The 25,179-nt window shown below is 41.9% G+C and overlaps 1 protein-coding gene across 1 annotated transcript in view; it reads left to right on the top strand.

Annotated features, from left to right (window-relative positions):
• The window catches only part of TMPRSS15 (transmembrane serine protease 15), a 258,100-nt gene that overhangs the window by 98,099 nt on the left and 134,822 nt on the right, over positions 1-25,179 (top strand). Inside the window, exons 10-13 of the mRNA XM_075263447.1 lie at positions 5,572-5,721; positions 10,766-10,877; positions 12,778-12,928; positions 17,906-18,047. Coding sequence (XP_075119548.1) covers positions 5,572-5,721; positions 10,766-10,877; positions 12,778-12,928; positions 17,906-18,047 — 555 coding nt within the window. The remainder of the gene's footprint in view (positions 1-5,571; positions 5,722-10,765; positions 10,878-12,777; positions 12,929-17,905; positions 18,048-25,179) is intronic.

Genomic DNA, 25,179 nt, shown 5'->3' with positions numbered 1-25,179 from the left:
ACACACATTCAGCTCTACTTCATCGGGCTAATAGAATGCATTGGCCAGCGCTGATTGGCCGAATTCCGTACTCTGGCCAATCAGCACTGGCTAATGCATTGTATTGGCTTGATGAAGCAGTGCTGAATGTGTGTGCTTAGCACACACATTCAGCTCTACTTCATCGGGCTAATAGAATGCATTGGCCAATCAGCGCTGGCCAATGCATTCTATTAGCGTGAACTGAGTTTGCACAGGGGTTCTAGTGCACCCTCGGCTCTGCTACATCAGATTGCTACATCTGATGTAGCAGTGCCGAGTGTGCATCAGATGTGTAGTTGAGCAAAACTGACTCAGCACTGCTAAGTCTCTGCATTCGCATAGGAATGCATTGGCCAGCCTTCGGCCAATCAGCGCTGGCTCTGCCGGAGGAGGCGGAGTCTAAGGTCGGACCTGAATGGAGACTGGTGTGGAGCGATCTTAGACTCCGCCTCCTCCAGCAGAGCCAGCGCTGATTGGTCGAGTTCCGTACTCTGGCCAATCAGCGCTGGCCAATGCATTCTATTAGCCCGATGAAGTAGAGCTGAATGTGTGTGCTTAGCACACACATTCAGCTCTACTTCATCAGGCTAATAGAATACATTGGCCAATCAGCGCTGGCCAATGCATTCTATTAGCTTGATGAAGCAGAGTGTGCACAAGGGTTCAAGCGCACCCTCGGCTCTGATGTAGCAGAGCTGAGGGTGCACAAGGGTTCAAGTGCACCCTCGGCTCTCCTACATCAGAGCCGAGGGTGCGCTTGAACCCTTGTGCAGCCTCGGCTCTGCTACATCAGAGCCGAGGGTGCGCTTGAACCCTTGTGCACACTCTGCTTCATCAAGCTAATAGAATGCATTGGCCAGCACTGATTGGCCAGAGTACGGAATTCGGCCAATCAGCGCTGGCCAATGCATCCCTATGGGAAAAAGTTTATCTCACAAAAATCACAATTACACACCCGATAGAGCCCCAAAAAGTTATTTTTAATAACATTCCCCCCTAAATAAAGGTTATCCCTAGCTATCCCTGCCTGTACAGCTATCCCTGTCTCATAGTCACAAAGTTCACATTCTCATATGACCCGGATTTGAAATCCACTATTCGTCTAAAATGGAGGTCACCTGATTTCGGCAGCCAATGACTTTTTCCAATTTTTTTCAATGCCCCCAGTGTCGTAGTTCCTGTCCCACCTCCCCTGCGCTGTTATTGGTGCAAAAAAGGCGCCAGGGAAGGTGGGAGGGGAATCGAATTTTGGCGCACTTTACCACGTGGTGTTCGATTCGATTCGAACATGGCGAACACCCTGATATCCGATCGAACATGTGTTCGATAGAACACTGTTCGCTCATCTCTAATATTTAACATTATAGAGCAAAAGTGCGAGACTAAATGGAAGCCAATTCTCTCCCAGGCTGTGGCCATAACACAATTTTTATGGCCGTGAAAGCTGATTATCCTTTGATATTCAATTCATATACATTGCAAATTGAGAACAGCATTTTCGGGCCAGCATTCATCCTTGCAGCAAACAACATTTTAAGTGCTTACAAGGCAAAACTTTATAGTCGCAGTTGAGATTTATCAAAAGTCACTTAAATTGGAGTTATGGCCTTTAGGTTTTTTTTTTCTTTTATTTATGTTTATTTAAAATTGCTCAAGTCTCAAGTCTGCCGAGGCGATATTACACCGCTGTATGATTCCATGTGATAAAAGTATATTGTGGAGTTAATAGAAATTCAAGTTTCAACCTTTTTTATATAGTGGGGCACTAAAGTTGGTATTGGTATACCATCCGTTATCCTCTTTATGGCTCCTAAAGTGCTTTTAAAACAAATACAGCACCATAGATTTATTCCGAGGAATAGCATTACCGGTGAAATATACGCGCTACCGTGAAAGGTTAAAATAAACACAATTCTGCAGAGAGCAAATTTTTACTCCCAATAGTAACTACTTCTTACGCCATTTTATTAGGTATTGTATTGTGATAAATATGTCGGTATTTACTGCTCTCTACTTTTAAAGAGTCCCAGTTTAAGGCTGATGTCTTAGTCAGACAAGAATTGTCATTGTAACAAAGGAATGTGTCACCAAATCCCTCCGTAGGCTTTAATCATAGATGCAAATCAATGTACGGGATGTTCAGGGAAGTTTAGGAAGAAACTACTGTAGACCGAGGCATTGATTATTTTCTCAAGTTTAGCGAGATTTACTTATCAAGTGTGTTGTATGGTCAAAACTTTGGTTGACTCTGTGTATAAAGACATTATGTATTAGTGAGTTCATACAGAGGTAGAGTAGAGTATTTCAGGGGTGTAGATGAGTCAACACTAGAGATGAGCGAACACTAAAATGTTCGGGGTTCGAAATCTGATTCGCTGATCTGAGCCGCTCACTGTTCGACTGTTCAAACAGGTTTCAAACCCCATTATAGTCTATGAGGGGAAATGCTCGTTTCAGGGGTAGGCAACATTCGATCAAATTCTACTTACCAAGTCCATGAGTGAGGGTCCGGCTGGATTCTTCTTCCTGCGCAGCGTCCCCGCGTCCTCTTCCGGCCTTGAATTCACTCTGCTGGGCATCGGACCTGGGCAGAGCCGATTGCGCATGCCCGCACTACAAGCAGACATGCACAGTTGGCTCTGCCCAGGCCCGATGCCTGGCAGAGTGAATTCAGAGCCAGAAGAAGACGCGGGACGCTGCGCAGGGAGAAGACTTCTAAAGGTAAGAGAAGAACCAGCGTTGATTGGAAATGTCTAGCATTCTGCCAATCAACGCTGGTTCTGCATCGAATCTTAACTTCGAACAGCTAGTAGTACTCGATCGAGTACGAGTATTTTGAATACCGTAGTATTCGATCAAACACCTACTCGATCGAGTACTACTCGCTTATCTCTAGTCAACACTTAATGGGATGATCCCATCTCAAGGATTCTATCTGTACTGGTAGCTTATGTAAATTGAAGACTTTTCCTAAATATATTGCTTTAGAAACGCTGCTTTGTTTGCCTGCTATGTGACCTTATACCTCCCATTGTTTACACAGCGTTGTTATAACCACAGACCTGGGAGATAGGACAAGTGTGGTCACTTACTCAGTGTCGGCAGAACAATCAGTTCAACTAATTGTAGTTTGCTGATAAAGCCTGTTATCTCTTTATTTAAATACACAGATAACACAGAGTCAATTCTGTACAAGCATCTGCATATTATCTGATCAGCATAATTATTGTGATACCTCTGTGTCCTGTTCAGAGACAGGGAGATGGGGGAGGGGAAATACAGGAAGTGAGAAAAAAAGACAGAATGCAAACTGCTGAAGCAAGGAGATGAGAAAACCACTTTAAGTGATCTTCAGTTTGATTGAGTCTGCATTAAATCAATTCAGCAAAATATCACAAGACACTAAAACGGTCTTGAGAGGCTTCAATTTCAACGCCACCACACATTGACACATATAGTAGTTAGCATATCACATTGTGATAACATATCACAAAATCAGGTTGTTGTTTTTTTTTTTACTAAAAAATGCTTAACTTACCATAAACATGTCTGGACATGTCTAGCCAAGGAGACAGGTATAGAAGACACTGTGTAGATTATGTTCACATTACGTTTGGGGTGAAAAACTTCCCAAATATTTGTAAAACATGCTTAAAGCGTATGCCTGCCCAATATACTGTACATCGGGATATTGGCACATGACCTACAGTTGTGAATCCCTTCAACTGAGTTAAAATTTGGTTAAGAACTCCAAGTTTTAATTAAACCAATTTAATACAATATTAAAAAAAAACTTAAATATATCCTATCACATAAAAATACCTGTTTTTGCTTTGATCAAACTCTGTCCCTGCTGATTCTCCCTCTGCAAAAATAACTTTCATAAAAATCCCTACTGTCTCCATCTCGGGATGAACTGCAGGTCACATGACTCAGATTACAGAGGAAACCCACTGATTTTAGAGATTCATAGAAGGCTTCAATCACAATCGGACCACTGTAGTCACATCAGTACAGGTCAGCACTTCTTTAGAGCTAGCCCTCAAGGTCACATTATTGAGCAGATTCTCTTCTACTTACTGTGTACAGTGTATGTGCGAGAATCCATTCTCAACAAACCAGAATCAACTTGAATATTCCAAAAATTTGGGGGTTTGTCACCTACGTGAAATTATTATACTCTGGGGTTTGTTCCAGTGCACAGACAGGGAGGACCGAGCCATAGATCTGAGTGTAAACACTGCTCCATCTTGCACCTGCGGTTTCTTAAGACTGACCTTCCCTGGTGACATAGAATGTACATCAAATTAGGAAGGATGGAGACACCCAGTGGTAGGAATTTTTGACAGGTTTTTGAGGCAGAAAACAGCAACATTTTCAGTAAAGTGCATTACATTTTGGTTCAGAATCACAAACTCTATTAACCCCTTCCCGCCGATGGCATTTTTTGATTTTCGTTTTTGACTCCCCCCCCCTCTTCCAAACCCTATAACTTTTTTATTTCTCCGCTCTCAGAGCCATATGAGGTTTTAATGTTTGTGGGACAAATTTTTCTTCATGATGCCGCCATGAATTATTCTGTACAATGTACGAGGAGGCTGTAAAAAAATTCAGAATGGGGTGGATTTGAAGAAAAAGTGCATTTTAGCGCTCCCGGGTGGCTGCCATAGTTAAACACCTGGCATCCGCCGTTCTAGTATGGCGGATGTCGGGAAGGAGCTCAATGAGACTAAATTGCCTGAAAAGTTAGTGACCATTTAAGTAACCAGGTATACTTTAACTGCAATATGTTTGATAGTCATTTGACAAGGATTTACTCAATAAGCCAGGTTTAACAAGATGACTATTGAATAGAGATGAGCGAACAGTAAAATGTTCGAGATTCGATATTCGTTTCGAGTAGCCCCTCAATATTCGACTACTCGAATCGAATATCGAACCCTACTATAGTCTATGGGGGGAAAATGCTCGTTTCAGGGGAAGGCAACGTTCGATCAAATTATACTTACCAAGTCCACGAGTGAGGGTGGGGCAGGATCCTCTGAGCAGTCTTCTCCGTGCAGCGTCCCCACGGCATCTTCCGGCTCTGAATTCACTCTGCCAGGCATCGGGCCTGGGCAGAGACGACTGCGCATTCCTGCACTACAAGCAGACAAGCGCAGTTGGCTCTGCCCAAGCCAATGCCTGGCAGAGTGAATTCAGAGCCGGAAGACGCTGCGGGGAAGCTGCATGGAGAAGACTTCTAAAGGTAGGAGAAGAACCAGCGTTGATTGGCCGACTGCATAGCATTCAGCCAATCAATGCTGGTTCTGCATCAAACTTTTACATTCGAACAGCGAGTGGTACTCGATCGAGAACGAGTATTTTGCATACCGTAGTATTCGATCAAATACCTACTCGATCGAGTACTACTTACTCATCTCTTCTATTGAAGTATTGCCTGCGGGTGGTAATTATGCAACTGCAAAATTGTACCCAGAGATGACATCTGTTAAATGAAGAAATTTACATAATTTATTGGACATATGTTATCTATTGTTTTACTTTCAGACAATGAGAAGATTGACTGTAGCTTTGAAGAAGGCTTCTGTTACTGGATTCAGGATATAACGGCTGACGCAGAATGGGAGAGATTCAATGGACCGTATTATCCGCCACTCTCTGGACCTGACTACGACCACACCTTTGGCAATGAGTCTGGTAAGTTCATCTTGAAAGGTAATATTTTGCAATAATGGAGAAAAAAACAGTGACCTCCAGAATCTGAGTTTTTGGTATTCAGCATAAAAAGTAAGAAATGTGTTAGTGGATGATACCGCCGTGCGACTGACACTGTTTATATACAGTTATTGAATACAAGTTCATGCTCCAACTTTAAAATGATTTTTGCTTCATTATTCATAGGATTGATCTCTTGATGTACACAGCCAGTAGGGATTGTATAAAATCCGCTTGAACTGCGAATGAAAAGAGCAGCAGGGTGCAAGGAATTGATGTTCTATTCACAAGGCATAATGCACCATTCGTAGGGTTAATTTCAAGGAACTGTCTTCCAGTAAACAGAATGTCTGTGTTTGAGACTACTTATGTAACCAGATAAGTAGATTACCTCAAATGTCTAGATTTTCTAAATTCTTTAAAGATTAGGATCATTTTTGCAATTGAAACTAAATGGATATATTTCAGAGGACATTGAAATTGTAAATTTAGAAATCTGGCTTTGGGTTTCGGAATATATTATATAATTTTTTCAAGAAATGCATAACCAGCTGTTTTATAATATATGTACAGTATATTAATAGGATCAAACTACTAGGAAAGCTGAAACTAAAGCCGGACTACCAGGGTAAGCAAGTTGGGGACCTACCATGCTACCACACAGGTTTGGCTTTGGGCCGCCTGTAAGGGCATTGTCTAAGTAGCCTCCTCATTTGTCATATTTTAAAGGGATCCAACATTAAAATCACATTTTTCTCAATCACACGTAGGAATAGCCTTAAGAACGGCTATTCTTCTCCTACCTTTGGATGTCTTCTCCGCGCTGCCGTTCGGTAGAAATTCTGGTTTTCGTCTGTATGCAAATGAGTTCTTTTGCAGCACTGGGGGCGTCCTTAATGCTGTGAGAGAAATCTTCAGCGCCGCCTCCATCTTCTTCAGGAACGGCCTCTCTGCGCGTCTTCTCCCGGAGCTGGGTTCAAACTTCTACGCATCATTGGGCCTCGGGCAGAGCCGACTGCGCATGCCCACAGGAAACAAGAAAATGGCCCCTTATACCTGCTTACTGTAAGCTGTGTAAGCGGCCATTTTTCTTGTGGCCGTGTGCATGCGCAGTCTGCTCTGTCCAAGGCCCAAGGCTTAGAAGATTGAAACCCAGGACGGAAGAAAACACAGGGAGAGGGTGTTCCATAAGAAGATAGAGCCATCACTGGAGATTTCTCTCGCAGCATTGGGGACGCCCCCAGTGCTATGAGATAACTCATTTGCATACAGATGAAAACTGGGATTTCTACTGAACAGCAACGCTGAGAAGACATCTAAAGGTAGGAGAAGACTAGCCTTTCTTAAGGCTATTCCTACGTGTGATCGAGAAGAAATGTTATTTTAATGATAGAATCCCTTTAACTCTTGTACAGGGATGTCAGCTTTGCTGCAGGGAGATTTCCATGCTGCTTCCTCTTGACGTAGTCCTGGTTTTGGAAGCAGCTGGCTCAGTTGGCTGTTGGACACTGGTGAAAAGCATCAGGGAACAGGCTATGAAATGATCAGGTACACACAGATGGTCAGGACAAACAACATGGTTCAGAGGTCAGGTCTAGAGATGAACAAATTGAAGCTGATGAAGTGGAATTTGATCCAGATTTCAGGAAATATTTGATCCAGATTTCTTCATGCTTCATGGTAATGAATTACATTTTTTCCTAAAATCGCTGCTGCACGTGTTAGGACGCAGGATCACCCACAATGCCATGCATGCAGCCAATCAGCAGTCAGCCAGTTCTGTGATGTCACAACCCTATAAATACCCTCCGCCATTTTGGATTCAGACATTTTCCAGTGTACTTAATGCAAGGAGAGCCGTCAGCAGGTGCTAGAAAAAGTGATAGAAAAGACTTGAAAACTGATATTTTGCTCAATTGAAGTTCAAGGAAAGACCATTAGAAGTGTAGGAAAAGGATAGGGAGGAATTTATACAGGCCAAATAGGGGAAGTGTGCAGTAGTTCAAAGAGCAACGCCTGTCGTGTGCGTGTCATACTGACTCACAGTATTGTTTCACTACCACAGCAGACTCCATATGTGTAAGTGCAAGGCACAGCATTCTACATTACTATAGAGGATGTCTGGAAATTAATTAATTCAGATCAAATTATTTCTGAAAATTGGGCGGACCAGCCTAATCAAATTTTGGACACTGACAACAGAAAGAGAAGAGGAGGGTTCCAACTGGGAGGAACAATGTGTTAGATTTCTGGACGATAAATCGATGGGTATAGGAGCCAGGAAAGATTTGATGGCAGTGGTGATAGAAAGACAGTCAAAGGATTCCTACTTCATCATGGCTTCCTTTTCAGCAGGTCATGGGAAGTCCATTGTTTTGCATTGGTGGGATATAGACTGCTGCACAGAAGTTCAGATGTGAAGTATTTGTTGAGAGTTTTCAGTGAAGTGATAATCTATAACAAAGTGCACACGCTGCCGAAAAATCTAAAGAGATTAAAACAGCCAATAAACAGCAGATTATCAGAAAACCCCACTGAGTTTGGCATAAGAATAAACCGCTAAAAGTCAAAACTTCAAGAACATTCACATTCACTTTAGAAAAGTAAACAAAAAAAAATGGAAATTATAAATCAAAAACGTGCGGTTATTGTTCGAGTGAAGCCGTCTATTGCCGGATGAAATACACTGTTTTAATGAAGGGGCCTTGTGGGTTTGAAAACACATCAGAATATTCACCAGACAGCAAAGTAGTTAAAAAAAAAAATCATAAAATTATAGCGAATCTAAAGTGTCCTTATAATTCATGTTTGTGCATCAGAGGTTTTAAAACAAATCCAAATTTTCAGCTATTTGTTCATATGACGAACAACAGGCAGAAACAGCTGGTGGACTTAGATAAATTGCATCCTTGAGAATTTCTGGAACTGTTCATAGAGGGAAAATTATGCAAGCGAGTTTGTGTAAAATTGATATGTTTTTCATCAGTCGACTAAAATATCATTCTGAGCCTAACTAGTGGGATTGTGGGAAGCTTGTTATAAATACATAAAGTATTGTCAGCTAAAATCTGGGCAGTCTTGTAGAACATGGAGGGATATTCAGGGGTGATGGTATTAGGTCTCCTGTCCTGTTACACATGGCTGGATTTATAGTTAGGATATAAGGTTCTAATTGTAACAGGAATTATTCCTGGTGACCAGCTCATTTCTGTAGGTCTGGATTCAGAATCCCCTGGTAATAATCTATAATCTGTAGCTGGCCATACCAATGAGACTGCCATGTTGTGTATGGACAAAGCAAGGCCAGTAAAGTGAGAGCGAAACTATTCCTTTATAAGAAGAGTAAAGTCCTAACTAGGAACCCCTCTATGCAATGCGTAAAGGGAGTCTACCATCTCGCCCAAGCACATTCAACTCCCACCATACTATAGAGTATATTACACAGTGATAAACAACATACCTCTGTTACATATGTCACTTTTGTAGAGCACATGAGAGCACTGATTTTGCCTCTCAAACCCCTACCATGACCTGTATGTCCCTTCTTGTGCTAGTGAGAACTGATCTCCTTACTATTATGATGTTATCAAAACAACTTGAGCAGCAAAAGCGATGCTTCTCATATGGAAACCCTGCCCCATTACACCTCATTTGCATAAAACTTCAAATTTGACTAAATATAAAATGATGACATACATAACAATAGTATAGTGCTTATCGTTGTAATGTGCTCTACAATGTGGTGGTGACAGTTGAATATGATGGAAGGAGATGGTAGACTTTCTTTAAGGTACATACAGTACTGTCAGCAGACGGCTATCCCCCTGAAGTTCCCAATACACATTGCCCAATTTACAACACATGGTTGAGCATGTACGTGTTGTAAATTGGGTAAGTAAAGTAAGGCAATGACAGGCAGTTCTGGTGGAAACAAAACAATCCATCAATCCTTCTTTCCAACAAAATAATCTCCCATGGAAAGGTTAGGACATCAGATACACAGTCCAGTCATATTAATGGGACCACCGCCTACTTTTGACGTCAACGTTAAATAACCCATTGCAGAAGGCACGTGTCATCAGCCATCTGGGTGCACTCATCATTGTGGAAGGCACGATGGATCAACACAAGTATGCCTCTATCCTTGCGGACCATCTTCACCCCTACATGCAAATTGTTTTTCCTCAGGATGATGGCATCTACCAGCAGGACAATGCGACGTGTTATAAAGCTCACAGTGTACGTGCGCTGTTCGAGGAGCACCATGATGAGTTTACCGTACTCCCTTGGCCAGCAAATTCCCCAGACTTGAACCCAATTGAGAATCTGTGGAACCACCTCGATCGGGTTGTTTGCGTCATGGATGCTCAACCGCGTAACCTAGCGCAACATCCCAGTGAACATCAACATCCCCTCTCTTCCTCCACTCTGCGAAAGGTGGTTACTCTGGATTTTGACAGGGGGTCACATTAATGTGACTGGACTGTGTAACTACAGACACTACTAAAGGTCACTAACAGTAGTGTGAATACCCCCTTACAAAAAGTCACCTTCAGTTTTTAGACATTCACTTTCCTTCATCTTTCTCTTTTTGGCCGGACATTTTTAGATACGCATGTCACGAGATGAGTAGCTTGTTGCATATCATATTGCATATGAATGGGACGGAGCAGTAGCATGGGCATGTGACCAAAGGATGTGATGTCACTTCCTGAGGAGAGGAGAAACTTTTTTTGAAAAAAAATAGTGATAGAATTTTTTTCTAATCCCGAATAACACCTTCAGAATAAAAAGGAATCTAAATGGATAAAACTCTACGTTTTTTGCTACAGAACCTTATATTAGACTTTTTCTCTAGAACTTGCTGACCAGAGATCAAGATCATGTTTTACATGACAGGTTCCTCTTAGAACCCCATTGGAACATTGGCCTATTTCTGTTGGTAATTCCTTGAAGCCATACTCTTTTACACTATATTTTTTTAACATTGTGTAACATGTTGGTTACAATTTTATTTTCCTCCTAGGTTACTATATATCAACACCAGGCGGGCCTGGATTTGGCCAAAGACTTCGACTAGTTAGCATACCCTTGACGCCATCATCATCCACACTAGAACCCTTGTGCCTCAGCTTCTGGTAAGTAGGAACGCTACATGAGATCAATGCTTGAGCCTAACAATAACCACATAAAAGACACTTAATTATCATTATGTAAAAAGTTAAGTAGCGCACTCAATCATAATAAGCAGAGAAATTTTGCTAAATGGTATAAATAAATGAATAGTCTGCCTTAGCGGCTTCTTGTTTTTCCTAATAACAGGCAGACTGAGCAGAAATAATGTAATACAGGGCACCATTGGATTTGATAAATATATATTATCATAGAAAAGCTTTTATATACTTAATGTATACAAATAAAAACAGAAACAAAACTAAAAGTGGAGAAGCTAAGACCTCATATAAATGGCCAAATTTTGCATGGAACGGTAATATGGGTCTCTAGTCTACCCTAGCGTTGGGTACCTTGAAGTGGGGACCTATCCTTGGTTGTTGTAATCTCCCTTGCTATTAGTTGGGTAGCCCCCCCATGTATACTTCAAGTCAAATCAAATAGGCTTTATTGGCATGTCCAAATGGATATTTGGCATTGCCTAAGCTAGTAAAGTAGGGGGGGGTTGGAGTCGAGGGGGAGAGTATGGGGGGGATGATTTGGGGTATAACAGTCCGTGGAATCTCATCTTCCTCTTAGTTGGTGACAGATGTATGTGGAGGGGGGGTTATTTGGGGTATAACAGTCCGTGGAGTCTCATCTTCCTCTTAGTTGGTGACCGCTATATGGGGGGGTGGGGTTGGTGGGTGGTTTGGGGTATAACAGTCCGTGGAGTCTCATCTTCCTATTAGTTGGTGACCGCTATATGGGGAGGTGGGGTGGGTGGTTTGGGGTATAACAGTCCGTGGAGTCTCATCTTCCTCTTATTTGGTGACCGCTATATGGGGAGGTGGGGTGGGTGGTTTGGGGTATAACAGTCCGTGGAGTCTCATCTTCCTCTTATTTGGTGACCGCTATATGGGGAGGTGGGGTGGGTGGTTTGGGGTATAACAGTCCGTGGAGTCTCATCTTCCTCTTATTTGGTGACCGCTATATGGGGAGGTGGGGTGGGGCGGGTGGTTTGGGGTATAACAGTCCATGGAGTCTCATCTTCCTCTTGTTTGGTGACAGCTGGACACGTATTGGTCAGCGATCTCCACAGTGGCCTCTTCTTCTCCCAGTACTTATTATATTATCAAACATAGGAAGTAGAGAACTCTTTGAAGGGTCACTTAAAGAGGAACTTTCACCACCTGGGGTACATGCGGTGTAATACACCACTAGAAAGCTGACAGTGCCCTGAATTCAGCGCACTATCGGCTTTCACATTCTGTTCCCCCAGTAAAGAGCTATTAGAGACGGTACCATAGCTCTTCACTGTCAGAAAGGCGTTTCTAACACTCAGTCAGGAAAGCCCTTCCTCACAGCAGCGTCTGTACTGTGAGAGGGGGCGTTGCTTACCGCCCAGCCATGACACTGAGTGATGAGGAACACCCCCCATTACTCATCTATGGATGAGTACTATCAGGAGGTGAGGGCAGTTCCTCACTGCTCTCACAGTACAGCGCAATAGATGCTGCTGCGAGGAGGGGCGTTCCTGACTGACTATCAGAAACGCCCTTCTGACAGTGAAGAGCTACGGTACCGGGACCAATAGCTCTTCACTGGGGCACAGAACGTGACAGTGCACTGAATTCTAGCGGTGTATAAAACCGCATGTGCCCCAGGAGGTGAAAGGTCCTCTTTAAGAGTCATGGAGAGCTCAGTAAACATCAAACCCATTTTATCTTGAGAAGTAAAACTTGATGCCACAATGAGGACCCATAGTGATCTCTTCCATGTACTAGAAAATATATTCTGGCTTTACTAAATTATTACCATAAAATAAATAATCCTTTCCTGTATTTAGCACTTTCTTAAATTTTTTGCATTTCCGTGCTTTTCTAGGTACTACATGTATGGCGTCAATGTATATTGCTTATCTGTCCTTATTATATTCCCAAATGATACCGAACAAGTTATTTTTTCGAAAGAAGGAAATTATGGTCCAAATTGGAATTTTGGACAGGTCACATTAAATGAAACTTCTGGAACTAAGGTCAGTAAATATTTATCGAAATCTGACTTCTTATTAAATTGTATAATTCATATAAAAGGGTAAATTTAATATCATTTTTGGATTTGGAGCGCTGTAACAGAGAAATAGAGCTCTGACATTAAAGGGTAAAAAGTGACATCATTATCGTATTCCAGCAATCTTTTTAGCTCACCGAAACCCCAATAAACAAATATGTATAGGTCCATTGTAGTGAGTAGGACAGGCAAAGCCTACACATCAGGCACATCGCTCTATTATGGCAGACTCTGAATGATGGACCGAGGAGTTATGGCCTACTTCTGGCACCCAGGTCATTATACCCCTTCCCTCCTCCTCTAATCTCACAAGTAAATACCTGTGCTATAGGGGTTGGCTTTACTATAGTCAGCCAATCCCCTTAACATGGGTATTAGCTGTGAGATCAGAGGAGTAGGGAGACTGTGGAGTGACCTGGTATTGGAGGCTGGTTCAGATCATGTGACCCAGGAGTTGGCACCAGGCTAGAATCCCATTGTCCATTATTCGGTGTTTACCAGTCAATCCTGAGATAACCCCTTATGATAACCAGCCATGTTGTCCTTATTGTGGTCAGGTTATCTTCTCATACATATATTGTCCTCCTGATAACCAGCCATGATGTCCTTATTGTGGTTGGGTTATCTTCTCATACATATATTGTCCTCCTGATAACCAGCCATGATGTCCTTATTGTGGTTGGGTTATCTTCTCATACATGTAGTATCCCCTCCTGATAACCAGCCATGATGTCCTTATTGTGGTCGGATTATCTTCTCATACATGTAGTGTCCTCCTGATGACCAGCCATGATGTCCTTATTGTGGTCGGGTTATCTTCTCATAATGTCCTCCTGATAACCAGCCATGATGTCCTTATTGTGGTCGGGTTATCTTCTCATACATGTAGTGTTCCCCCTGATAACCAGCCATGATGTCCTTATTGTGGTCAGGTTACCTTCTCATACATTTAGTGTCCTCCTGATAACCAGCCATGATGTCCTTATTGTGATCGGGTTATCTTCTCATACATGTGGTGTCCTCCTGATAACCAGCCATGATGTCCTTATTGTGGTCAGATTATCTTCTCATACATGTAGTGTCCTCCTGATAACCAGCCATGATGTCCTTATTGTGGTCAAGTTATCTTCTCATACATGTAGTGTCCTCCTGATAACCAGCCATGATGTCCTTATTGTGGTCAGGTTATCTTCTCATACATGTAGTGTCCTCCTGATGACCAGCCATGATGTCCTTATTGTGGTTGGGTTATCTTCTCATACATGTAGTATCCCCTCCTGATAACCAGCCATGATGTCCTTATTGTGGTCGGATTATCTTCTCATACATGTAGTGTCCTCCTGATAACCAGCCATGATGTCCTTATTGTGGTCAGATTATCTTCTCATACATGTAGTGTCCTCCTGATAACCAGCCATGTTGTCCTTATTGTGGTCAGGTTATCTTCTCATACATGTAGTGTCCTCCTGATGACCAGCCATGTTGTCCTTATTGTGGTCAGGTTATCTTCTCATACATGTAGTGTCCTCTCCTGATAACCAGCCATGATGTCCTTATTGTGGTCGGGTTATCTTCTCATAATGTCCTCCTGATAACCAGCCATGATGTCCTTATTGTGGTCGGGTTATCTTCTCATACATGTAGTGTTCCCCCTGATAACCAGCCATGATGTCCTTATTGTGGTCAGGTTACCTTCTCATACATTTAGTGTCCTCCTGATAACCAGCCATGATGTCCTTATTGTGGTCGGGTTATCTTCTCATACATGTAGTGTCCTCCTGATAACCAGCCATGATGTCCTTATTATGGTCGGGTTATCTTCTCATACATGTAGTGTCCTCCTGATAACCTCTTCGACGAGCCCAAAGACCATAGAAAGTTCCTGCATTCATGGTTGTATCCATTGGGAACCGATCAAGACAAAAGATTTCAACACTAAGATGGATAGAGAAAAACTTGAAAACTGCAACAATTTAAACTTTTTATATTTGCAAAAATGTTAGCTTTTAATTGTCTACAAATATAGATATGGATATTTTCACAGGAAAACCCCATAATTTGTCATACTGTAGCGGTATGTTGTAAAGTACACAGAGTTCTAAGATATATGTTCACCCCTACGCACCATCGTACGGTATATTTATAGACGTAATCTAAATTTATAGTTGAATAACTTTCCAGCTGCTGACTCTGACCTACAGCCCTTTCACAGCTCTGCTGGTTATTACTGGAACCAGTCAGCAGTTTGTTGACAGACATGCACCATACGGCAGGTGGGATTGTATAATTCACTGCTCTCTGGTTTAGCACATTTGGAGTGATTTTGTTGTTTGTGCAGTATATGAGATTACTATACTGTGCTGATACAAGGACTATACTCCTCAGAATGCAAATTCTTATGGTAAGCCGCGTAAAGTCGATAACCCAGCAGGACAGATATTCATTTTGGCTTGCAGAGTATTGAATACAGCTCTGGATGAGTAGCGTATGTATTGCAATCTATAACAACCAATTTTCGTAGACTATATTATGTCTACTGTAAAAAAAAAAAGTATCAGAATCCTCTAGATTGTCTTATATAATCCAGATAGACTGTAATTACATTGTTTAGTAATCATCACAAGATGTAACCGCGGAGCAACGTGCGGGCTATTCAATAAGAGTAAAGTCTGGTATTTGCAAAAGGGAAAATATTCTTGGTTGTTTGTTGAACAGATGTATTAAAGACGTGGTATGAGATGAGAAAACGCGTCGGCTGTTACAGTACAAGCAGCACCAGGTTGTTAATAGAGATGAGCGAGTAGTGAAATATTCGTGATTCGAGATTCGTTTCGAGTAGAGCCTCAATATCCAACTACTCGATCGAAAATCGAATCTTATTATAGTCTATGGGAAAAAATGCTCATTTCAGGGGAAACCACTATTCGACTAAAGGAGAGTCACCAAGTCCACGAGTAGCAGGAGGAGAGTGTTTAGGAGGAGCGCTGTGCAGTTAAAGCGCACAGACCCCATTATAGTCTATGGGGTCTGTGCACTTTAAATACACAGCATTTGCAGTTGTGCTGATAAAAAGTCAGCTCCCTCGTAACCGCAAGCTTCCAGCTCTCCTGACTAGCAAAGACGAGCCTGCGGCAAATCAACGCTGGTTCTGCAGCAGGCTCGTCTTTGCTAGTCGGGAGAGCTGGCAGCTTGCGGTTACGAGGGAGCTGACTTTTTTGTCATAGGAATGCATTGACCAGCGTTGATTGGCCAGTGTACAGCATTCGGCCAATCAACGCTGCTTCTGCTGGAAGGTCATCTGTGAGGAGGCGGAGTCTAAGATCGGACCACAATGGAGACTGCTGTTGTCCGATCTTAGGCTCCGCTTCCTCACAGACGAGCCTCCAGCAGAACCAGCGTTGATTGGCCGAATGCTGTACACTGGCCAATCAACGCTGGTCAATGCTTTCCTATGAGAAAAAGTAAGCTCCCTCGTAACAGCAAGCTGCCAGCTCTCCTGACTAGCAAGGACAAGTCTGCTGCAGAACCAGTGTTGATTTGCTGAATGCTATATACTGTATAGCATTTGGCCAATCAACGCTGGTTCTGAATCAAATCTTTACTGCGAATAGCTTGTAGTATTCGATTGAGTAGGAGTATTTCGAATAACATAGTATTCTATCCAATACCTACTCCATTGAATACTACTCATTCATCTCCAGTTGTTAACACTGATTCCACCATGTGAATATACAATTATATATTGTTTTACAGAGTGCCTATGACTACACAAGAGTCTTACGTTGCCCTATGCCCCTCCATAACTTTTGGTTTATAAAGTGCTACTCCTCCCAACTCCACCATACAAACGTACACAATGTGGGGAGAGAGAGTATGTAGCAAGGGAATAACTTAAGGGGGTGCAGAGGGTGCAGTCTCACCGGGCTCGGGATCCTTAGGGGGCCCATAAGCACTGGCATCAGTATTGAGATCGCAGCTTCCATCTGGCCCACAAACCAAGGAGACCCACAGATTACCCTAACGGAATATATTAAATTAGTTATTTCTGTCAGGCTATGTGAGTGACTTTGGTCTGTTTTCCATATACAATCAGTGTCATTTTACAATGAAGTCTATAGAGAGGGAAAAAATATAGACATGAGTCATATCTGTCAGGAGGTGGTCCAGTTGTGTGGTGGAAGAAAACTCTATAGCACTGCTTTGAGGAGCTCCCCCTACCCTCTCCATAGACTTCTATTGTACAGATTTGATCACTTGAAGTTGGAGGCAAATATTTAAGGAAACAGGATTTTTTCTTTAATAAAGTATATTACAAATTTTATTATTTGTGGCTGTTTATGTGAAAAGGGCCCACACTGTCGATATGGAGTTCTTGGTATCATTGTAACGGTTATGGTGTAACATTGTCCGAATTCTTAAAAGTCTCAACAAATTTGTAAACTTGACATATTTTTAAATAAAATTTTTGCATAAAACAAAATTGTGATTTTTTTTACCCAAATATGTTTTGGACTATTTTCTCTATAATTAGTATCGACGATCTGGGCCCTTTTCACGTAAACAGCCACATTTTATTATTTTTATGAAAAAAAATGTAGTTGTTATAAATGCACCTCTTTTATTAGAGCATGTCTTATGTCAGCCATGCTATGTCATATAGGTTGGGTTGGTCGACCATTGTTGTATACATCTGTAAATCATAAATCCTTCCCATTGTGTAGGTTTTGCCTTTTGCTCCTCAGGTCTACAGATGGTAGTACTGTCAGAGAAGTAACATAATGCCGCACTTCAGGACACGAAGAATCCAACTCCATTATATCGTAGACACTTTTATATGAGTGAGGCACAGCTGACAGCGCTCTGCCGCCATCTGCACTTGCATTGTGTTTCTAATTACTGACATGGATATTTTAACATAAATTATCTCATTTTTAATCACCAGGTGGCATTTGAGGCCATAAAAAATCCAGGTTTTAGCGACATAGCGTTAGATGACATCAAAGTATCTGCTGGGAAGTGCAATGAAAGCGATTTCATCGAACCGACCCAGGTCCCTACTCCTCCCACTACTACCATTCAGCCATGTAAGTGCAATGTAGTCAGAATTTGACATTATTCTTAATTACATGCGAGTCATTGAGAGACTATCTGGAGTAATTATCATGTCTTGTGACAATTCCCGGGCACTGCCATGCATTTGATTCATGTTTTAGTACCAGTGATTTTGACAGATGGAAGTAATGATTGGTATGAGAAGGCAAGAAGAATAATTGGCTATGCCGTCTACTAAATTCATAAAACAAATCTGCTATGGAGTATGACTAACAATATTCGGAGCTGTGCATTTTGCTGTTATATGATCACTGGTAATAATCGCTTCAGTGGTGAGAGCTGTTTCCTTATCCCTCAGCCCAATGTCGCTTGTCATAAATTTGGCTTATTTCGTAGAAATGTATTTTAGCCGTCTAGTATGAGTTTTCATTTCTAAGTCAGAGAAAATAGATAATATTCTTTGTTTCTCTTAACCCTTGACTTTCTTCCTTCCAAAAATGGGGTTTCGTTTAGAGATGGACGAGAATTGTTTCGAGGAATAGTCATGGGTCTACTTGCCCGTTTCGTTTCAGGCAGTTGACTATACTATGGGGTCTCTACGTAGTAAACACCAATACTCACCTACTTGGACCTCTCTTGGGTTTTCTCCCAGAATCCAATAATCCCTTGGCATCCTCTTCCAGCCTCTTCCATTTTCCTTGCTGACATCTCACAACCCAAAGCACCACCGAGGACTCATCCCATTGCCTCAATATCATGATAGGTAAACTCAAGTGTGATGACATTGGCCCATTCCATGTAACGGCTGAGGCTTGTAGTTGGGCTTCCCCAAAGCCAGGAGGATGGAAGAGGCTGCCAAGGAACCACCAGATGCCAGGAGATAGACCACGAGAGGTGAAGCAAGTTAACTATAGATGTTTATTTTGTTTCCGCACCACCATTGGGCCTTCACTTATTATACTCTCGGGGTCCGGATCAAATCTGCCTCAATCCGAACTCCTTCGCTCATCTCCAGTTTTAATTATGGATCTTTATTTTTACACTGGAATTTATTAAGACTGGCATTCTGTACACTAATCTTAATCCATTCCTCCGCTGGTGCTAACCGCGCCTGAATTATCTCGTAGATTCAGGTCTCCTAATAATTATGAATCACACCTATACCTGCACCAGTCAATATAATTCACACCACAACTATTTCCATCTTTGCCAGTTTTCTAGTGTACAGGGAAGAGTAGATTTTTCCAATTATGTAGAATAGGTCATCAACGGATAGGCCTGGCAAAACCTTCTCACTATACAGTTGTGCCCACCATTACATTTCTATAAATCTTAGTTAAAGGGTTGTCCATTACTCATAGAAAATTTTGGCTTTTGGGGTGAGTGTAAAACCAAAAAAAAAAAATAAAAAATTCATATTCCCTTATCCCTTCCAGGCCGTTCTATAGTCCCTCTCTCCTTTTCCTTCCATTTGCTAAAATTCTCTAAGTCAAAAACAGAGAGGTTCACATGACTGATGAAATCAGTGCCTTCAGCGGTTGGTAGTAAATAGAGATGAGTGAGTAGTATTCGATCGAGTAGGTATTCGATCGAATACTACGGTATTCGAAATACTCGTACTCGATCAAGTACCACTCGCTGTTCGAATGGAAAAATTTGATGCAGAACCAGCGTTGATTGGCCGAATACTATACAGTCGGCTAATCAACGCTGGTTCTTCTCCTACCTTTAGAAGTCTTCTCTGTGCAGCTTCCCCGTGGCGTCTTCCGGCTCTGAATTCACTCTGCCCGGCATCGGGCCTGTGCAGAGCCGACTGTGCATGTCCACCTGGCAGAGTGAATTCAGAGCCGGAAGATGCCGCAGGGACGCTGCACGGAGAAGACTTCTTGGAGGATCCAGCCCAACCCTCACTCGTGGACTTGGTAAGTGTAATTTGATCGAACGTTGCCTACCCCTGAAACGAGCATTCTCTCCCCATAGACTATAATAGGGTTTGATATTCGATTTGAGCAGTCAAATATTGAGGGGCTACTCGAAACGAATATCGAACCTCGAATATTTTACTGTTCGCTCATCTCTAATGATAACCATATACAGCCTAAACCATCCAATGCCCAACACAACAATGCAAAACCATGTTTTTATCCAAGCTGGTCATCCCAAACCACTGACCTAAGAGTAAACGTAAGGAAGGACTCATCTGTATAAGGAACATAAGGAATCAAAGGAAGTATGGCCTTAGACGGAGTATACAAAGAAATATTCCAAATGGCCCAGAACAAACCGGTGTAAAAAAGAGTTAATGAAAGATTCTGTAAACGACTTGATAGAATTCTTGGATTCAATGAAATATTGAAATGTGTTTGAAGCAATTCACATGATGTTACATTTCTATTGCTGTTTATAATTACAGGGGGACTGGTGTATAGCGAAGCTTGATATAAACCTTCTATATCTGTCTTGCACATGTTTGAAGCGGCTGCCATAATACAGCAGAGACATGTGTGTTAACAATAGTGTCTCTGTATGGCTGCCAGAGCGTTTGACAGAGCCGCACCAAACATGATCCTGATTAAATCCTGTGTATTTCTTCAACATTACAATCGTCACATCTGTCATTTTTATGAGATTAGCTTTGTTTCATTTTTTTCTTGTCATTTTTTCCCCTTACTAACACCTACTCCTGCGGTCTATGTAATCACTAGTTATTATGTGTCACTCATTGTCGGGAATGATATCTGTCTCCTCTCCTAATCTTCTCAATGTGATATCCTTTTGTGTTTCGAGATTGCGAATTATAAATGTTTGTCTGATAGAAAAAGGTTCTGAACCTCACAGGAACCTCTTTTTAATTTGTACGATAGGAAAATAGACAATCTCAAATGAAAAGTGCACAAAGCACCTAGGTAATATAGAGATGTTGTGTCAGGTCAAGTTCTGTGAAAAGACTTACGGAAAAAAGTGGAAAATGTCTGCTTCAGCTTTTGATTATTGAGATAATAGATGTCTCCTGGGAGGAGTGGTGACAGATGACCAGCTTTGAAAAAAACATGATTCCGCCATACTCTTTCCGGAGGTGTTTGTCCTATATATGTGTCTGTGTGTGGCCACCCAGTGGTTGTGATGTGCATTGCAGCCTGCCGAGAGAGTTGCTAGCATGCGGCAATATTATATTAACTTTGTATAGTGAAAAATTGGAGTTCGTAAGAAAATTAGCAAAAACTCTATAATTACAGGGATATCTACACATGGAATATAATACTCACAAGGCAGGAGATGTAACTTATTGGACTAACTGGGCCCATGGATGATGGAAGCTCAGCCCTGGATGGTTTTATCGCCTTTGCTATTGAACAGTCACAATAATCTTAAATTTGCCTCTTAAGAGGAACTGCATAGCTTTAAAGCATGAGGCTAGGCTATTGGTCCAAGAATCATGTATAAAATGGCCATACGCATTGGATGAGTTTTGACTCAATCTGCAAATTGTTGAACCAGCCAATCATCTAAAATTTTTGAAGGTTTCCTAATTCAATCCCAACAGGATATGTTTCATGAAAGACGGATTGGACAATGGTTGTCAACATAGCCTTTGTTTACACAATATATATAGTATAGTAAGCAACCATGAGAGGTGTCTGGGAACACTAGATAGTGAGGACTCTACTGAGAACTCTTATCTGAGTGTGCATGGGGAACCAGGATAAGGAAGTAATAGGAGTGAACCAATGCCTGTTGAGGGTGCATGGCCACTATTAGTCTATGGAGCAATAAGCCAACCTTAGGTACTTCTGTAGTGGGATGCAAAATTTGGGATGATGATAAGAAGACCAGATTGATCTTTGCTGTGCAGCTCATTTTCTTATATGTACCTTAAGATGAGATAATCCTTTAATAGACCCACCATGGGGAAATTTCAGTGTGTTACAGCAACATGGATAATACAGATACAGGATAATACACAGTAATATATTACAGAAGGATTCACACATAAATTCAATAAACTCAAAAGTAGACAGGAGAAAAAATACTAGGAGGAAAGAAAGAAAGAAAGAAAGAAAGAAAGAAAGAAAGAAAGAAAGAAAGAAAGAAAGAAAGAAAGAAAGAAAGAAAGAAAGAAAGAAAGAAAGAAAGAAAGAAAGAAAGAAAGAAAGAAAGAAAGAAAGAAAGAAAGAAAGAAAGAAAGAAAGAAAGAAAGAAAGAAAGAAAGAAAGAAAGAAAGAAAGAAAGAAATTCAGGATCATTTACCGTATATACTCGAATACAAGCCGACCTGAGTATAAGCCGAGGCCCCTAATTTTACCACAAAAACCTGGGAAAACTTATTGACTCGATTATAAGCCGAGGGGGGAAATGCAGCAGCTACTGGGAAATTTCAAAAATTAAAAAGGCTGGAGTTTTTGGGTGCAGTAGGTGCTGGGGAAGGGGAGGGGGTGTTTTGGTTGTCTGTCTGCCCCTTCCCTGAGCTTGAGGACTGTTTTTTCTTCCCCTACTTGGAATTCAGCCTGGCTGAGTATAGGGGATCTGCAGTGCTCCTATTAACCCCTTCCTGACAGAACAGGAGCACTGCAGATACCCTATATTCAGTAGACAGGGCACTTTCAGACACCTAATGTGTATGTGTATCACAGTCATTTTCTACTTATTTTTTTTTCTTCTGACTTGAGTATAAGCCGAGGGGGGCTTTTTCAGCACAAAAACTGGGCTGAAAAATTCGGCTTATACTCAAGTATATACGGTAGTTCTCTGTCCGGAGTGATCTTCGCTTGGCCTGATGTAGATTATGTAGCCTGACCACAGTTGGGAGGAAGGATCTGCGATAGCTCCTTCTCACACTCGGGGTGAAGAAGACGGTCACTTACAGTGCTGCCAAGTGCCATAAAGGTCTCATACATGGGGTGGGATTTATTCACCAGCATGGAGGTCACCACGGACTGTATCCTTCTGTCACCCACCACATGTAGTGGGTCCAGGGGGCTCCCCAGGACAGATCTAACCCTTCTAATCAGCCTGTCAAGTCTATTTCTGTCTCTGCTTATGAGCTCCTTCTAAAGAATTACCGGACTATTGGCCCTGTGTAGTCTTATAAAGTCTCAGTAATCTTGTACTGGTGGTGGTTGTGGGGGTGCAGTAAAGCAATGCGGCATATCGGATGTACAGTAAGTTCTTTATTCGAGAAAGGGGAAGTCAGTGATATATTTGAACTCCAATTCTTAGCTTCCGCCAATCCTTCCATTAATGGAACAGTTGAAATTTTTTTTTATTTAGCCCCCCCACCTCTCTATACATTGAAATGGGTGGTGTCAGGCAGGAGCAGACAGACAGAGGGATTGCTTGGGAATGGTAGAAGATAACGAAAAATGTCCAATAGAGTTGTAGTTGGTAGAAGATGTGAAAGGTCATCTTTAATAGCCATAAGAAGATGGCACAACCACCAGTGGGATGCAGAATGGGGAGTGGTACGTGGACAATAGAGATGAGCGAACAGTAAAATGTTCGAGGTTCAATATTCATTTTGAGTACCCTAGTAGTCTATGGGGGGAAAATGCTCATTTCAGGGTTAGGCAACGTTCGATCAAATTATACTTACCAAGTCCACGAGTGAGGGTCGGGCTGGATCCTCCGTGCAGTCTTCTCCTTGCAGCGTCCCCGCGGCGTCTTCCGGCTCTTCATTCACTCTGCCAGGCACCGGGCCTGGGAAGAGCCGACTGCGCATGCCCGCACAACAAGCGGACATGCGCAGTTGGCTCTGCCCAGGCCCGATGCCTAGCAGAGTGAATGAAGAGCCGGAAGATGCCGCGGGGACGCTGCGCGGAGAAGACTTCTAAAGGTAGGAGAAGAACCAGTGTTGATTGGCCGACTGTATAGCATTCAGCCAATCAATGCTGGTTCTGCATCGAACTTTTACATTCAAATAGCGAGTGGTACTCGATCGAGTACGAGTATTTCGAATACCATAGTATTTGATCGAATACCTACTCGATCAAGTACTACTCGCTCATCTCTAGTGGACACTTCTGTAGACCACAGTACTGTCTTAATAATTTCCATGCATTTCCTTCTGGATAGTCCTTGTCTCTTTTCCTCGGAGTTGACATTACTCCGAGTGAAAATCCAGTAAATAATGGCACTCTGCATAAAGGCTGAAATCGCAGACACTCATTGTAAAAGTATTAAGCTGTACAACAAACAAACAAATATATTTTCATTATTTTTCACACAAATCCAATTATAGAGGAGAATTGGAAATCACTTAAAAGAGAATCAAATTAGTGGAATCACTAAGAGAAGAAGTGAAGGAGGAACGCTTAAACATCAGCAATGACCAGCCTAATTATAGTGAGGGATATTATCCGTGCAGATTGTTCTAGAAGAAAGATAAAAGAAAGCAGTAAAAGAACTAATCAGTAATATTAGCTGTAATATATTGTATTTGTGTGCTCGGGATGTTTGTCTCCAGAAGGCAAATGAGCCGACAATATACTGAGGTCACGACACCATCTACGCAACCTCCTATGTAAAATAGCGCCTACTATAACATATTATATATTGTTGAGATAATTCGGGTTAATAAAATGAAACATTTGTTTTAATAGGTTTTATGTTCCCAACACAACATAGCTTCCCTTCCTTCCAGCTGTTTTCACCAGCTGTTACTTCTTCATCTATAAGTAACGATACAATGGAAATGGATGCCGGGGTCTAGGGAGACGAAAGGGCTTCATAGACAGGGGTGGCACAAAGGGTCGACGTGCAGATGGGTTTCGGAGATTTTATCACGCGATTACAAAAAAAAATGACACTGGGTTGCGAACTCCTATCGAGTTCTTCGTCAGGCCAGATAGTGGCAGACAAGTAGGAGTGTTTATGGGGTTTTTCTAAGTTTGTTTTTAAAGTAAAAGAGTAATCCCTTCCTTGGTTACCAGGAAAAAGAAGGGAACAAAAGAGGAGGCGGTAAAAACAAGTGCGGATAATATAACAGCAATGGCATGGAAATAACCAGATGTATCTCTAGTAGATAGGGTTGCCGCAGCAGAGTTCATAGACTATGGTGCCACTAATATCCATACTTCCAAGCCTCTCTGACCGGAAGGATATAAAGACAGCAATGGGGAAATGGCTGCATTGATCCAAGGATCCCATTGTTCCCATTTTTATTTTGCT

Source organism: Leptodactylus fuscus, chromosome 2 (assembly GCF_031893055.1).
Source record: "Leptodactylus fuscus isolate aLepFus1 chromosome 2, aLepFus1.hap2, whole genome shotgun sequence".
NCBI lineage: Eukaryota > Metazoa > Chordata > Amphibia > Anura > Leptodactylidae > Leptodactylus > Leptodactylus fuscus.
Note: the sequence above shows the minus strand (reverse complement) of the source record. Positions and strands in the feature narration are given on the sequence as shown.